Source organism: Myxine glutinosa, chromosome 6 (assembly GCF_964187855.1).
Source record: "Myxine glutinosa chromosome 6, kmMyxGlut1.1, whole genome shotgun sequence".
Taxonomy (NCBI): Eukaryota; Metazoa; Chordata; class Myxini; order Myxiniformes; family Myxinidae; genus Myxine; species Myxine glutinosa.
Genome location: NC_136266.1, coordinates 23,102,851 through 23,120,178, shown reverse-complemented (window position 1 = coordinate 23,120,178; position 17,328 = coordinate 23,102,851). Strand labels below are relative to the sequence as shown.

Below are 17,328 nucleotides of genomic sequence, written 5' to 3'. Positions count from 1 at the left end.
TGTGTGTCTTATTGAGTGTGATATCATTAAGATGTTCTGATTGTTACATGTGTGTGTCTTATTGAGTGTGATATCATTAAGATGTTCTGATTGTTACATGTGTGTGTTTTGAGTGTGACATCATTAAGATGTTCTGATTGTTACATGTGTGTGTCTTATTGAGTGTGATATCGTTAAGATGTTCTGATTGTTACATGTGTGTGTCTTATTGAGTGTGATATCATTAAGATGTTGTGAGACAAGTCCACACATCTGAGCCAAATGGCGTTTGTCTTCTGCTTTGTCCAAGGTGCATGTAATGCGTGATCACTCATCTGACAACTAACGTTCAAAAAGTTGTATGTGACACATGGTTGTGGTTGTATATGGTTGTATATGACACAACATGTTCAGATGAATATAACATGGTGTTGTATATGATAATTCTATGCACCATCCTCTTTACAAAGTGTCGGTGCTCGGTTATGCCGAGTGGTTTGCCATTGCCTTCCCAGGAGAAGGCAGGGATTTTGTAATTTGTTCAGGGTGCCGGCGATAGCTCGCGAACATCCGAGGGCCATGAATTGATGCCTCGCCTCGTGTGTGGCAGTTTACACCAGGGCGGCAGTTTACACCAGGACGGCAGTTTACACCAGGGCGGCAGTTGACATAAGGGCGGCAGTTTACACCAGGGCGGCAATTTACACCAGGGTGGCAGTTTACACCAGGGCGGCAGTTTACACCAGGACGGCAGTTTACACCAGGGCGGCAGTTTACACCAGGGCGGCAGTTTACACCAGGACGGCAGTTTACACCAGGACGGCAGTTTACACCAGGGTGGCAGTTTACATCAGGGTGGCAGTTTACACCAGGGTGGCAGTTTACACCAGGGCGGCGGTTTACACCAGGGCGGCAGTTTACACCAGGGTGGCAGTTTACACCAGGGTGGCAATTTACAGCTAGGCCGAGATTCAAACACATTGAAATAGATCGAACTTTATTTCTCGCCCTTTGTAAAGTTAAAAGGAAGATTCGTCTTCACTTGTCCCGTCGTTTTGTTCATCGGACTCGGACTGGTGAATGTCCAAGCGATATTAAGTGAAATGTTCCACGGACGTTTGGACAAAGTTTCTAAACTATAAACCGAAATGGAAACGATGAAACAACAATGATTAACAATTAAGTCGTGAAACTGCGGGAGCAAAGCACGACGTGTGCAAGAAGATCGTGACGTCATAATGAACCGATCAACGTCGATCGAAGTCGGTGCGTGTTTTGCACTCGTTCGGAAGCACGAAACCGGCACGGCGACACGTACGGTACGTACTTTGGGGGTAACAGCCGAGCTTGCGCCGTCCACGCTTCGTCTGCTGGAAACTCCAACTCGGCTTCGCTTACGGGAAACATTAGGCGTCTTCGTTCCCGTAATACACGAAATGAACCGTATAACATGTACCCGCCTCGGATTGCAAAATGCCTTCCGTTGGAGACGGCCGTACATGGCGAATGCGTCGAACGTCACCAAAAGGCGTCTAATGTGGCGGAACGTCTTTAAATTAATTGCAATGTTAATATGGCGCCATCGATGGACGTTCGGGCGCCGTTTGTTGATGTGGCTGCGTGACGTCACTTGTGCGTGACGGCGTTAGGTGGACGTTCTGTGTTGTTGCCGATGGTCGGCGTCACGGCGGAGTCCGCGCTCTCAGAGCCGTAAAAAGTTCCAGCGGTACGAGTAAAGTACGGTGAGGTCGGGGGCGGGACGAGGGGGCGGGGGAAAGGACGAGGAGACGGGTCCGGCGGCTCTCGAGCGCGTCGCCGTCCAATGGCGGGAGGAGACCGGACGGAGCGGCGGCACGCTCGGCCAATGAGCGGCGAGCGGGGCGCATAGCGCGCGGCGCAGATAAGCTCCGGCGGGGGCGACGGTCGTGAAGCCGCGGGGGCTAAAAAGGGACCTTCGTGATGGATGAAGTTTAAAGTGCGTGCGGCGCTTTCTTCCCACAGGGCCACGCGGCGGCCGCCCGAGCACGATGCGATAACCGCCGTTCGTGCGGAATCGGGAGTAAAAAAAGCTGATATTCCGAGGACGCCGGGACACCGAGAGCGATCGGAGAGCGCAGGATCCGAAGATGCAGCGACCGCCCGGATTAATGACGGCGTTTTCAATCGACTCGCTCATGGCCGGCTCCCCACCCCGGTGCGGCCAGGTCTTGTACCCCGGATACCCCGGCGTGTTCGTGCAACCTGCCTACGGCCCTCTGGTGCTGCCCCCTTCGTCCCTGACGCACGCCGCGCTGCACGGACTTCCCGCCTTCCCGAGCGGACTTCCCGGCGGCTTCTGCTCCGGATTCTCGCGGGGAGTTCCGCTCCTTACGGGCATCGGATCTGCTCTTCGCAACGACGGCGACGCTCGTTCGGGATCTCCGCTCGGGGACCGGGGCCAAGACCCTGACGCGGCGCAGCGTTCCGCCCTGGGTCGCCTGGCGAGGCGACGCGTCCAACACGCCAAGTGCTCCGAGGCTGCCGGCGACGATCCGCCGACGCCCTGCCAGCAAGGTCTTCCCCGCGAGCACGGTACGGGCCCGTACGTAGTATACGGCGATTCGTACGTACGTCTCGCGATTTGATATGTTATCATTTTCAACAATCTGTCCTTTTATCAACACAGACCGTCGGGGAATAAATGTAGAAAAGTTTTGTGAAAGAAAAGTCTTTTTCCAAACATAAATTTCAACTTTCACGTTTGGATCGCGATGCTATAACTGGCAATTCCCGCAGGGTCTGAGAACCATGATGTCCGGGACATGAAGCTTTTAACGCCTTTTGCAAACCGTGTGCCGTTGCAGTTCGACCCGATAGCTCGAGTCCCGCGAGCGACGCTGCGACCCGAGAGGTCCGTCCGAGTCACGACGCGCCGTCCGCCTCCGACAGCGACCCCGATCATTGCAGCTCGGACGACTCCTGTCCCTGCGGCTCGTCGCCCAGACAAGGCGGACAGAGAGCCGCCGCCGCCGCCGCGCTCCCGGACGCTCGTTCCTCCTCCGGCTCCCTTTCGCTGCAGGCGGCCCTGGTGCACGGCGCGGAGGGCGGCGGGGCGGCCGAGCGGCAACACGGGGGCGGCAAGGCGAGGCGGCGGCGCCGCACGGCTTTCACGAGCGAACAGCTCCTCGAGCTGGAGAAGGAGTTCTTGTGCAAGAAGTACCTGTCGCTGTCCGAGCGATCCCAGATCGCCCACGCCTTGCGACTGAGCGAGGTGCAGGTGAAAATCTGGTTCCAGAACCGGCGCGCCAAGTGGAAACGCGTCAAGGCCGGCAACGCGGCCTCCCGGGCGGGAGAGCCGAGCCGGAACCCCAAGATCGTGGTGCCCATTCCGATCCACGTGAACCGCGTGTCTGGCCGCGGGCAGCAGCAACTCGCCGAGCAGGGCGCTCCGGTTGCGGGAAGCTAGCTGCGCACACGCACTTTATATTTTTCCTTCCACGAGGGACGCTAAAGACCTTCGTGCGTGGACGAGGGTCCGGTGCGTGGACGGTCCGGACTCGCAGGTGTACATATACGCAAAGCGCGTGTCGTGCCGTTTTTCTGTCGTTCGCGAGGAATGCTGGGAAGCCGGAAAGTTTTGTTTCTTGTTGAAAAAGAAAAGTAACAAAAACACGTCGTCGCGGGCATCGAACGATTGCTCAAAACTTTTTGAGAACTTTCATCGTCAATAAAGAAAACTTTTTCTACCTGGATGTACCCTCGATTATAATATATAGCTACAGCAGTACCTATACCGTTGCTTTCCGTGCTCCATTACACCTGTATATATATATATATATATATATATATATATATATATATATATATATATATATATATATATATATATATATATATATATATATATATATATATATATATATATATATATGTGTGTATGTATAAATATCGGACCATATAATACTATGGTTACCACTCGCGATTATTGAAAATGTTTCAACATTGTAAGTTTTTCACAATTAGTGTGTGCATTAAAACTGTTTACAAGCACTCACGAACTGGTCACAATCCCTGTAGAAAAGGTGCACACCAGGTATACCAGCCCTCCACGAAATCTGCAGATGATTTGTCATAAATTACAATAAATAATGTCGAGCGGTGTATAAGAGTGCGCTCGACTGCTCCCCATCCGTTGGATTCCCTCAACTTGCACATTCACATCGGTGGATGATGGTAAGTCTGTGTGTTGCAAGGTGCAGGGGCATAAAGACGATAAGGTGGGTGATGATCTAGTTCAAACTGTACGCAAGGGACTATGAAGACCTTTCGTTTTTTATATTTGGAGGAGTTAAGCCACTAAGACCTAATGTAATGGCAAACAGACCGGTCGATGGTCGCGACAGTGCAGGTCTGATCATAGTGGGAGTCGTAGAGTTGTTGGAACATCTTGTGAACGCCGAGTCGATCAGTAAGTCCGTAGCTGAAATTTTTTTGTAGGAAAACTTCATGCCAGGCCACGGACTTACTGATCATCCCCTTCTCCGGATATTGAGCCTTGAGGGCATTCCGATTGGCGTGGTGCCCCCGGGGCACATCGATTGCCTGTTATGATTAAAATAATTAATATAACAGGGAAATAATCATTGTTTTTGAGCGGGGCAGGGGGTTGGTGGGTGCAAGAAGAGACCCCACGTCACCTCAACCCCCTCCTCCCCGAAAGGTCCCACGGTTTTGTCCCCGTCTGAAGGTTCGTTTAGTCCTCCGGGCGCGATATTGATATGATTATTCATCATTCGCTCGGACAGGTAATTCGCGATGGACGACGACCCCCGCACGCAGCAGCCCTCATCTGCCACCTCTCGGAACGGGCGACTTATTCAAAGGGCCTTTCTCATTCGGCGGCATTCCATTCCTCGGGTCAATCAAGGGTGACGATGGTCTCATTAATCCTCGGCCGCATAAAAAAGGGACAATCTCCGGGTAACCGCCGAGACCCTGACGCGCGCGCGTGCCCATCCCATCCCATCCCGGGATCCCGTTCAGATCCAACGTTAATAAGATACAATTCTCTCGGATTAGTCATCTACTCCGGTCACGATGAATGTGACATCCGAAGTTACATCATTTTAAAAATCAGCGGAACGTTTTCCTCCATTCCTTCTGGTGGAATGATCGAATGACGGGCAAAGTGAACATATACCGAACGGGAGGAGAGATCCGCGCACTTATTTGAAAATGTTATCGCAAAAGGTTAATGATTGTCCGGGATAACCAAATTACCATCGTCAAATCAAAGGATCGGCACCAAAAAGGTGCCCCGCCCCTTTACCATAGCAAACACGTCTTCCCAACCTTCCCCCTTCCCTCTCCAAACACACCTCCTCCAGTCTCCCCCCCTTCCCCCTTCCCTCTCCAAACACACCTCCTCCAGTCTCCCCCCTTCCCCCTTCCCTCTCCAAACACACCTCCTCCAGTCTCCCCCCCTTCCCAACCTTCCCTCTCCAAACACACCTCCTCTAGTCTCCCCCCCTTCCCAACCTTCCCCCTTCCCTCTCCATACACACCTCCTCCAGTCTCCCCCCCTTCCCTCTCCAAACACACCTCCTCCAGTCTCCCCCCCCTTCCCTCTCCAAACACACCTCCTCCAGTCTCCCCCCCTTCCCTCTCCAAACACACCTCCTCCAGTCTCCCCCCCCCTTCCCCCTTCCCTCTCCAAACACACCTCCTCCAGTCTCCCCCCCTTCCCAACCTTCCCCCTTCCCTCTCCATACACACCTCCTCCAGTCTCCTCACCTTCCCAACCTTCCCCCTACAAACACACCTCCTCCAGTATCTCCCCCTTCCCAACCTTCCCTCTCCATGCACACCTCCTCCAGTATCTCCCCCTTCCCAACCTTCCCCCTTCCCTCTCCATACACATCTCCTCCAGTCTCCCCCCTTCCCTCTCCAAACACACCTCCTCTAGTCTCCCCCCCCCCCTTCCCAACCTTCCCCCTTCCCTCTCCATACACAACTCCTCCAGTCTCCCCTCTTCTAAATGATCCCCCCTTCCCTCTCTGTACATGCCCCCTTTGGTCTCCCCCCCCCCTTCCCAACCTGCCCCCTTACCTCTCCATACATATCTGCATTGGCCTCCACACTTCCCTTTCCGTACATACCTCGTTTGGCACCCCCCCTTTACAATCCGCCCCTCTTTCCTCTCCGTGCATACATCCTCAGGCCTCTCCCCCCCTCCCCAACCTTTCCCACTCCCTCTCGGTACATTCACCCTGTGCCTCCCCCCCCCCTTCCCAACCTCCCCCTTCCCAACCTCCCCCTTCCCAACCTCCCCCATCTTCCCAACCTTTCCCGCTCCCTCTCTATACATACCTCCTCCAGCCTCCATCCCCTCCATTTCCCACTCCCTTTCTGTACATACCCCCTCCAGCCTCCCTCCCCTCCCTTCTCAACCTTTCCCGCTCCCTCCCTGTACATACCCCCTCCAGCCCCCCCCTTTCCCAACCTTTCCCGCTCCCTCTCTGTACATACCCCCTCCAGCCTCCGTCCCCTCTCTTCCCAACCTTTCCCGCTCCATCTCTGTACATACCCCCTCCAGTCTCCCCCCCCCCCTTCCCAACCTTTCCCACTCCCTCTCTGTACATACACCCTGTGCCTCCCCCCCCTTCCCAACTCTCCCTTCCCGCTCCCTCTCTGTAGATACCCCCACCAGCCTCCCTGCCTCCCTTCCCAACCTTTCCCGCTCCCTCTCTGTACATTCCCCCTCCAGCCTCCCCCTCCCTTCCCAACCTTTCCCGCTCCCTCTCTGTACATTCCCCCTCCAGCCTCCTCCTCCCTTCCCAACCTTTCCCGCTCCCTCTCTGTACATACCTCGTCAGCCTCCCCTCCTTCCCAACCTTTCCCGCTCCCTCTCTGTACATACCCCCTCCAGCCTTCCTCCCTCCCTTCCCAACCTTTCCCGCTCCCTCTCTGTACATTCCCCCTCCAGCCTCCTCCTCCCTTCCCAACCTTTCCCACTCTCTCTCTGTACATTCCCCCTCCAGCCTCCCCCTCCCTTCCCAAACCTTTCCTGCTCCCTCTCTGTACATTCCCCCTCCAGCCTCCCCTCCCTTCCCAACCTTTCCCACTCCCTCTCTGTACATTCCCCCTCCAGCCTCCCCCTCCCTTCCCAAACCTTTCCTGCTCCCTCTCTGTACATTCCCCCTCCAGCCTCCCCCTCTCTTCCCAACCTTTCCCGCTCCCTCTCTGTACATTCCCCCTCCAGCCTCCCCCTCTCTTCCCAACCTTTCCCGCTCCCTCTCTGTACATTCCCCCTCCAGCCTCCTCCTCCCTTCCCAACCTTTCCCGCTCCCTCTCTGTACATTCCCCCTCCAGCCTCCCCCTCCCTTCCCAACCTTTCCCGCTCCCTCTCTGTACATACCCCCTCCAGCCTTCCTCCCTCCCTTCCCAACCTTTCCCGCTCCCTCTCTGTACATTCCCCCTCCAGCCTCCTCCTCCCTTCCCAACCTTTCCCACTCCCTCTCTGTACATTCCCCCTCCAGCCTCCCCCTCCCTTCCCAAACCTTTCCTGCTCCCTCTCTGTACATTCCCCCTCCAGCCTCCCCCTCTCTTCCCAACCTTTCCCGCTCCCTCTCTGTACATTCCCCCTCCAGCCTCCCCCTCTCTTCCCAACCTTTCCCGCTCCCTCTCTGTACATTCCCCCTCCAGCCTCCTCCTCCCTTCCCAACCTTTCCCGCTCCCTCTCTGTACATTCCCCCTCCAGCCTCCCCCTCCCTTCCCAACCTTTCCCGCTCCCTCTCTGTACATACCCCCTCCAGCCTTCCTCCCTCCCTTCCCAACCTTTCCCGCTCCCTCTCTGTACATTCCCCCTCCAGCCTCCTCCTCCCTTCCCAACCTTTCCCACTCCCTCTCTGTACATTCCCCCTCCAGCCTCCCCCTCCCTTCCCAAACCTTTCCTGCTCCCTCTCTGTACATTCCCCCTCCAGCCTCCCCCTCTCTTCCCAACCTTTCCCGCTCCCTCTCTGTACATTCCTCCTCCAGCCTCCCCCTCCCAACCTCCACTCACCCCACGCGAGCCCACATTTCCAGCCGAACCAGCTCGCGCTCCTTTCAAAACCATTGTTATTGAGATACAGCAATGGCGCGTAATCGCTTTGTCCCATGATTAGCCATGGTTATTCCATGATTGGCGGTGGATATAGTGCAATGCCCGATGGACGCACGCGTACACACACTTTATAACCCGGAGGTGGGGCATGTGTGCGACAAGTTCGAACACACAAAAACAGGCCGCACGTCGCGGTGACGTCAGATAAAAATCGGTATAAACGCGACGGAGTTCAGGACTGGTTCAGGTAACTTAGTCGTGGCCATCAGTCACCTTTTCCTTCGAGGCGAAATTATATACATATATATATATATATATATGTATATATATACAAAGGCAAGAGGATTTTGATTGTGATGTACCATACTCTGTTCCAGAGCGTCAGGGGCAGTTTTTCTCACAATATTGCCTTCCCAGCAGTAATGAGGGCAGGAATTTGGAATTTGATCAGGGTGCCGGCGATAGCTTGCCTCCTCTTCACGAAGGAGTATGTGGGATCTTTAACGTCCGCCAACTAATTCTGTCAGAAGAGATGCCAGTTTGCCCATCCAAGGGACGGAACGCACATTGATGAACCACTCTGCCTGTGAAACACCAGGATGGCAGTTTATAGCTGGGTCAGGATTCAACCTCAGGTTAGACACCTCAGAGGTGAGTGTGTGTACCACTAGGCCATCTTGCACTCTATAGGACCACCTTTAGAGGCAATTTTTTTCCCCGCAGAGCAGGGGTCAGCCTTTTTCTGGCACCATGGTCCCCTTTTTTGAAGCAATGTTTTATGGCCGGATGCCCTTCCTGCCGCCAACCCTGTTAGTCACCTCTTGCGACACGCAGGGAATTACCAGTGAACTGGTACTCAATTTGCGGACCTCGGAAGGATGACAGGCTGAGTCAACCACCCTGGCGTTAATTCAGCGATCGACCGGGATTCGAACCCAGGATCCTGGGTTCCCAAGCCGACACACTAACTGCTGAACCCAGGATCCTAGGATCCCAAGCCGGCGCCCTAACCGCTGAACCCAGGACCCCAAGCCGACGCCCTAACCGCTGAACCCAGGATCCTAGGATCCCAAGCCGGCGCCCTAACCGCTGAACCCAGGATCCCAAGCCGACGCCCTAACCGCTGAACCCAGGATCCCAAGCCGGCGCCCTAACTGCTGAACCCAGGATCCCAAGTCGGCACCCTAACCGCTGAACCCAGGATCCCAAGCCGGCACCCTAACCGCTGAACCCAGGATCCGAGGATCCCAAGCCGGCGCCCTAACCGCTGAACCCAGGATCCCAAGCCGGCGCCCTAACCGCTGAACCCAGGATCCCAAGCCGGCGCCCTAACTGCTGAACCCAGGATCCCAAGCCGGCACCCTAACCGCTGAACCCAGGATCCCAAGCCGGCACCCTAACCGCTGAACCTAGGATCCCACGCCGGCGCCATAACCGCTGAACCCAGGATCCCAAGCCGGCACCCTAACCGCTAAGCCAACACCAGGCTCCATCCTGCTCTCTATCTTCTTCCCAGTTCCCAATTCAGATAACGTTCTGAAGGTCCCATGCGAACAAACGGATCGTCTGGAGTGCAGAATTGCATTGCAAAAAACAATAACAACAATTAAAAAACCCACGAAACACAACAATAAACGGACACGGAGATAAAAGGAAATCGCCATTTTAAATCGCATTTTGGCAAATTTATATTCGTATTTCAAACGCGTCTAAAGCCGCAGCGGTTAGTTCATTTTGAGCTTACTACATGGGACGGACACAATGCAGATTACGTGCAGTGAAACAACTCTACTATATACACATAAAGTATCCGATGGCGTACTACAAGGAGCCTAATTTACAATATGTACAATAACTCGATACTGATGTGCTATTAAACGTATATACTCGTCTATACCGGGATGCAAAACGTACAACTCGAACAACATTTATGGTCGAACTTCCTTTTACTCCGCCACACCTGGTCCAGAACACACTTAACAATTACAAGGAGATACTCGCCAGCTTTTATAATCTGCCCCAGTACAATAAATTAAGTTGATTACGCGTCATGTGACCTCGCTCTCCACATGTCCACGACCAGAAGCACCTTCACCTCCTCTCTCTCGCCCATCGTCCTTGATCTGGATACAGATAACTCATTCGCTCAGAGACTCGGAATGAGCAAAACTGGGAAAAAATAAAATAAAATAAAAATACGGCGTCGGCATTACTCTCAACACGAGTAACGCCTGGTGTCAAATAAATTAATGGATGGTTCTCAAAGGTGTGCGCACACACACACACACACCTGTGCGCACTATTTATTGTACCTTTTGACTCTGTTCAGGGGATTAAACCGCTTATTCACAGACAATCCGAGAGCCCTATGAAGTAACCCCGTCGGGTTTTCGAACACATACAAGATAAATATGGCATGACGCACACTTCAGGGTTTGGTACGCACATGCCATGTGACATGGCGTTCTTTTGGAAACTATTCTTGCTAGTTTGACGTTCCTGAGCTTTTACACTGTTGTTGTTTTTAAAAAAAAAAGAATAAGAAAAACGTTTTAAGAGCACAGAATGTTTGTACCAATTCCAAAGCACCTCATCCCACTTCTGACACCATTTTCAGCACCTGCGTCGTCACAACGCCACCTGCGAAGGTCGGGAAGGCAACACGTCGTCCGCGATGTCCTGCACGGTCCCAGATTCCATTTTACTTTACGAAGCACCCGTTGCACATTTCAATTGGTTCCGGGCGCAGCTCTCGGCCGCATGTTGCGACTGCACCTCTGGAACTCGCGCCGTCGATTGCTCGGATTCGTGGCGTGCGTCGACCTCGGCGCTCGAGTCCCCTCGCGATGCTCCGTACTGCAGCAGCACGTCTGCGCATTCCTGGCTGCCCGCTCTGCGAGCGTGCAACAGTGCCGTGTGTCCGTGTGCGTCCCGGGCGTTCACGTCCACGCCGTACTGCGGGAAAGAGGCGTGCGGGACACGTGTGTACATTTAGCCTTCAAGAGAAGCACGCACGATTAGATCGACAAACCTAATATCAGCATTTCTAGAATAATTCCAATTGTATATTGAAAGGAAAGTTATCATATAGTTAACATAAACAATTGCGTTTTTTCATTGTGTTGTATCTCGACTGATAACTTCTCGAATGGCCCCTCAGAATCAAAACATCCAACACATTTACCATGAAATACATTCAGCGATTATAGGTTTAATTACAATCACTAATCCAACCATTAATGACATTAATCATGACTCCAAACGAACATCGTGCACAATTTGTGTATGAATACTGTAACACCGGGATCGCTGGGGGCTTGAGTGTTTCTATGCATGAGGTTTAAACACAAAACAAAACATCAAAAAGGTCAACCTATTTTGTTAATTATCTCATAGCTAATAAAGTGTGCAAAAATGTGACTTCGATGGTGGTCTTCGGTATTTTTTCCACTTCAGCTTCTCTTCTTACTTTACAGTTTGGAGGTATAGGGTCACATGACCAGTCACCTGATTGTGGTTTTGTACTCCGTAGGGTGGAAGGGGTTACACTACAATATATATATATATATATATATATATATATATATATATATATATATATATATATATATACTAGCTTGGCTCGGCTCGCCTCACCAAGCGTCGATACAATTGAAGTTGAAAAAAAAATTTCCCCCCAAAATTCCGCCCCCCCCCAAAAAAAAAAAATTGTAAAATGTTTCAAAAAAAAATACCCTTAGGACATACCGACGGGAGAGATATGTGCATTCCAGAAGTTTGGTACGATTTCACAAAAGTTTGAGAAAGTAGTTCAGTGACAACACAGGACAGGACAGACGCTGCACAGATATATATATATCGGTAATAAAATAAATATAATATATATAGAATTTAGGGTGGCCCTTAAATGGGGTGAAAAATTTAAAAATGTTAATTTGAATGTTCTCATGGCCTAAATGTGATCCATTTGGGATAGAAACACTGCAATCAAAATTTCATACAAGTCTGTTTATATTCAGAGGGAGTCCAGGCACCTTCAAGAATCAAGATTTTATATATACATATATATATTTTATATTTTATATTTCTAGTCCATAGATGTGATAATTATTCATAAGCATGTTTTATCAAACGGTATTTATTTATTTCTGTGGTACATACTGTATTATCTGTGATATGTGTTTTTAGTGTTACGTGACCTCAATAACATGTCCGATAGGGGGAAATGTTCAAGGGTGCTGGACTACCTCTAAATATTTCTGAATTTAGCTGACATTTGGCCTGGTTTGTTTTTAGGGCAAATGGACCAGTTGGAGAAGGTGGGAGCTTAACATTTCAAATTTTCAAAAATGAGGGCCACCCTAATATATATATATATATATATATATATATATATATATATATATATATATATATATATATATATATATACTGTATATATATATATACTGTATATATATATATATATAACACAAACCAAAAAAGACTTGCGAGCACATCAATGATATACGAGTCCATGCACTGAACCACATACAACCCGAGTGTCCCTCTCTCTAAGAGTAACATGTTTTACCAAAACAATCACTCCAGCTCTAAGCAGGGATGCCAGAATGGTCGAAGGGAAAGGTGGGCAGGATTTATTTGAGGGCAAGAAATCTTGGCATCTTAGATTTGCCCGTCCAAGGAAAATTCTGGAATGATAGGTCTTTCAAAGCCTATTTCTGGCATCTTAATACTTTTACGCTTAAAGTTGATGTGTTCACATTAAAGTAAAATGAACGTCAAAACTATAACTCACTATTGAGTTATTAACTCACAACCTATTACCTTAAATAGTTTTAGATGCCATTCATAGCATAGGTTTTAAATTAGGTCAAAAACTGGAGAACGACCCACAGTTTCACAAAGGTTTCTTTCGCATCAACTTTAGTATCACCTTTAGTATCACCAAGGCAAAGGCAAGGCAATGCACATAACATCTCCACACCTCACATTTAATTTTTAGTATCACGAATAGTAGAAAAGCCACTCAAAGAGCTTAAATAAGCGACATTCGGCTGACTACCTGTCTTCTGGCAAACGCAGGTGCGGGTACGGTGTGTGCGAGTGTGCCAATTATGAGCAATGCATGCACGACAAATGCTTTCATAATCACTGCTTCTCTCTCTCTCTCTCTCTCTCGATGAATTCCACCCACTGCATGCCCCTCATCCATGGATACTTTAGCAGATTTTTAGCTTATTATCATACGTCCAGCACATAACTACCTCCTTCCCTTTATTCCATGAGGGTAGAAAAATAATATCTGGAGATAAACAGCAGGTTGCAAATTGAAGAAGAAATCGAGGCCTCAAATGAACCAAAAAAGCGGAGTAGAATTACATGGATCATGCCATCCACGATCAAAACGGATGTGCACGAGTCAGCTGTTGCACACCAAAAGGTTCCGAAAGGTGATAGTGCCCACGTGCGGCACGATTATTTTAATTAATCGCGATACTGAGAATTATCAATCATATCAATTATCGGTAGTGTACTGCACAGCACTTTCGCTATCCTCGCGCATTGTATGAAGATCTATGGCAGGTGTAAACTTGTCAGGTGGTGCCATTCACTACCAGGACACGTGCAGCGTCTTATCGCAGTGAAAGTTGACTAAATACTGACTAAGTTGACTAAATACGGGACTAATTGAAAGTTGACTAAATACGGGACTAATTTAAAGTTGACTAAATACCGGACTAATTTAAAGTTGACTCATTGAAAGTTGACTAAATACAGGACTAATTGAAAGTTGATTAAATACGGGACCAATTGAAAGTTGACTAAATACGGGACTAATTGAAAGTTGACTAAATACCGGACAAATTGAAAGTTGACTAAATACAGGACTAATTGAAAGTTGACTAAATACAGGACTAATTGAAAGTTGATTAAATACAGGACTAATTGAAAGTTGATTAAATACGGGACGAATTGAAAGTTGACTAATTGAAAGTTGACTAAATACAGGACGAATTGAAAGTTGACTAAATACAGGACTAATTGAAAGTTGACTAAATACCGGACTAATTTAAAGTTGACTCATTGAAAGTTGACTAAATACCGGACAAATTGAAAGTTGACTAAATACAGGACTAATTGAAAGTTGACTAAATACAGGACTAATTGAAAGTTGACTAAATACAGGACTAATTGAAAGTTGACTAAATACGGGACTAATTGAAAGTTGACTAAATACAGGACTAATTGAAAGTTGACTAAATACAGGACTAATTGAAAGTTGACTAAATACGGGACTAATTGAAAGTTGACTAAATACAGGACTAATTGAAAGTTGACTAAATGCGGGACTAATTGAAAGTTGACTAAATGCGGGACTTATTGAAAGTTGACTAAATACAGGACTAATTGAAAGTTGACTAAATACAGGACTAATTGAAAGTTGACTAAATACAGGACTAATTGAAAGTTGACTAAATTCAGGACTTATTGAAAGTTGACAAAATACAGGACTAATTGAAAGTTGACTAAATACAGGACTAATTGAAAGTTGACTAAATACAGGACTAATTGAAAGTTGACTAAATACAGGACTAATTGAAAGTTGACTAAATACAGGACTAATTGAAAGTTGACTAAATACAGGACTAATTGAAAGTTGACTAAATACGGGACTAATTGAAAGTTGACTAAATACAGGACTAATTGAAAGTTGACTAAATGCGGGACTTATTGAAAGTTGACAAAATACAGGACTAATTGAAAGTTGACTAAATACAGGACTAATTGAAAGTTGACTAAATACAGGACTAATTGAAAGTTGACTAAATACAGGACTAATTGAAAGTTGACTACATACAGGACTAATTGAAAGTTGACTAAATACAGGACTAATTGAAAGTTGACTAAATACAGGACTAATTGAAAGTTGACTAAATACAGGACTAATTGAAAGTTGACTAAATACAGGACTAATTGAAAGTTGACTAAATACGGGACTAATTGAAAGTTGACTAAATACAGGACTAATTGAAAGTTGACTAAATGCGGGACTAATTGAAAGTTGACTAAATGCGGGACTTATTGAAAGTTGACTAAATACAGGACTAATTGAAAGTTGACTAAATACAGGACTAATTGAAAGTTGACTAAATGCGGGACTAATTGAAAGTTAACTAAATACAGGACAAATTGAAAGTTGACTAAATACAGGACTAATTGAAAGTTGACTAAATGCAGGACTAAATGAAAGTTGACTAAATGCAGGACGAAATGAAAGTTGACTAAATACAGGACTAATTGAAAGTTGAATAAATGCGGGTCTAATTGAAAGTTGACTAAATACAGGACTAATTGAAAGTTGACTAAATACAGGACTAATTGAAAGTTGACTAAATACAGGACTAATTGAAAGTTGACTAAATACAGGACTATTTGAAAGTTGACTAAATACAGGACTAATTGAAAGTTGACTACATACAGGATTAATTGAAAGTTGACTAAATACAGGACTAATTGAAAGTTGACTAAATACAGGACTAATTGAAAGTTGACTAAATACAGGACTAATTGAAAGTTGACTAAATACAGGACGAATTGAAAGTTGACTAAATACAGGACTAATTGAAAGTTGACTAAATACAGGACTAATTGAAAGTTGACTAAATGCGGGACTAATTGAAAGTTGACTAAATACAGGACTAATTGAAAGTTGACTAAATACAGGACTAATTGAAAGTTGACTAAATATAGGACTAATTGAAAGTTGACTACATACAGGATTAATTGAAAGTTGACTAAATACAGGATTAATTGAAAGTTGACTAAATACAGGACTAATTGAAAGTTGACTAAATACAGGACAAATTGAAAGTTGACTACATACAGGATTAATTGAAAGTTGACTAAATACAGGACTAATTGAAAGTTGACTAAATACAGGACGAATTGAAAGTTGACTACATACAGGATTAATTGAAAGTTGACTAAATACAGGACTAATTGAAAGTTGACTAAATACAGGACTAATTGAAAGTTGACTACATACAGGACTAATTGAAAGTTGACTAAATACAGGACTAATTGAAAGTTGACTAAATACAGGACTAATTGAAAGTTGACTACATACAGGATTAATTGAAAGTTGACGAAATACAGGACTAATTGAAAGTTGACTAAATACAGGACTAATTGAAAGTTGACTAAATACAGGACTAATTGAAAGTTGACTAAATACAGGACTAATTGAAAGTTGACTACATACAGGACTAATTGAAAGTTGACTAAATACAGGACTAATTGAAAGTTGACTACATACAGGATTAATTGAAAGTTGACTAAATACAGGACTAATTGAAAGTTGACTAAATACAGGACTAATTGAAAGTTGACTAAATACAGGACTAATTGAAAGTTGACTAAATACAGGACTAATTGAAAGTTGACTAAATACAGGACTAATTGAAAGTTGACTAAATACAGGACTAATTGAAAGTTGACTAAATACAGGACTAATTGAAAGTTGACTAAATACAGGACTAATTGAAAGTTGACTAAATACAGGACTAATTGAAAGTTGACTAAATACGGGACTAATTGAAAGTTGACTAAATACAGGACTAAATGAAAGTTGACTAAATACAGGACTAATTGAAAGTTGACTAAATACAGGATTAATTGAAAGTTGACTAAATACAGGACTAATTGAAAGTTGACTAAATGCAGGACTAATTGAAAGTTGACTAAATACAGGACTAATTGAAAGTTGACTAAATACAGGACTAATTGAAAGTTGACTAAATACAGGACTAATTGAAAGTTGACTAAATACAGGACTAATTGAAAGTTGACTAAATACAGGACTAATTGAAAGTTGACTAAATACAGGACTAATTGAAAGTTGACTAAATACAGGACTCATTGAAAGTTGACTAAATACGGGACTAATTGAAAGTTGACTAAATACAGGACTAATTGAAAGTTGACTAAATACGGGACTAATTGAAAGTTGACTAAATACAGGACTAATTGAAAGTTGACTAAATACAGGACTAATTGAAAGTTGACTAAATACAGGACTAATTGAAAGTTGACTAAATACAGGACTAATTGAAAGTTGACTAAATACAGGACTAATTGAAAGTTGACTAAATACAGGACTAATTGAAAGTTGACTAAATACAGGACTCATTGAAAGTTGACTAAATACGGGACTAATTGAAAGTTGACTAAATACAGGACTAATTGAAAGTTGACTAAATACG

The 17,328-nt window shown here is 46.5% G+C and overlaps 2 protein-coding genes across 9 annotated transcripts in view; one reads left to right on the top strand and one right to left on the bottom strand.

The window, feature by feature from the left end:
- Positions 1 to 1,906: 1,906 nt before the first annotated feature.
- On the top strand, positions 1,907 to 3,704 carry LOC137429150 (homeobox protein GBX-2). The gene is made up of 2 exons (XM_068119162.2): positions 1,907 to 2,550; positions 2,823 to 3,704. Exons 1-2 carry the CDS (start codon positions 2,106 to 2,108, stop codon positions 3,422 to 3,424), a joined length of 1,047 nt encoding a protein of 348 aa, XP_067975263.2. The 5' UTR covers positions 1,907 to 2,105; the 3' UTR covers positions 3,425 to 3,704.
- Positions 3,705 to 9,709: 6,005 nt separating this feature from the next.
- LOC137429645 (arf-GAP with GTPase, ANK repeat and PH domain-containing protein 1) overlaps positions 9,710 to 17,328 on the bottom strand; it is a 644,187-nt gene continuing 636,568 nt past the window's right edge. For all 8 annotated transcript variants that reach the window (XM_078779671.1, XM_078779672.1, XM_078779673.1 and 5 more), the window contains one exon: positions 9,710 to 11,017. In XM_078779671.1, coding sequence (XP_078635797.1) covers positions 10,769 to 11,017 — 249 coding nt within the window. In that variant the 3' untranslated portion in view covers positions 9,710 to 10,768. The remainder of the gene's footprint in view (positions 11,018 to 17,328) is intronic.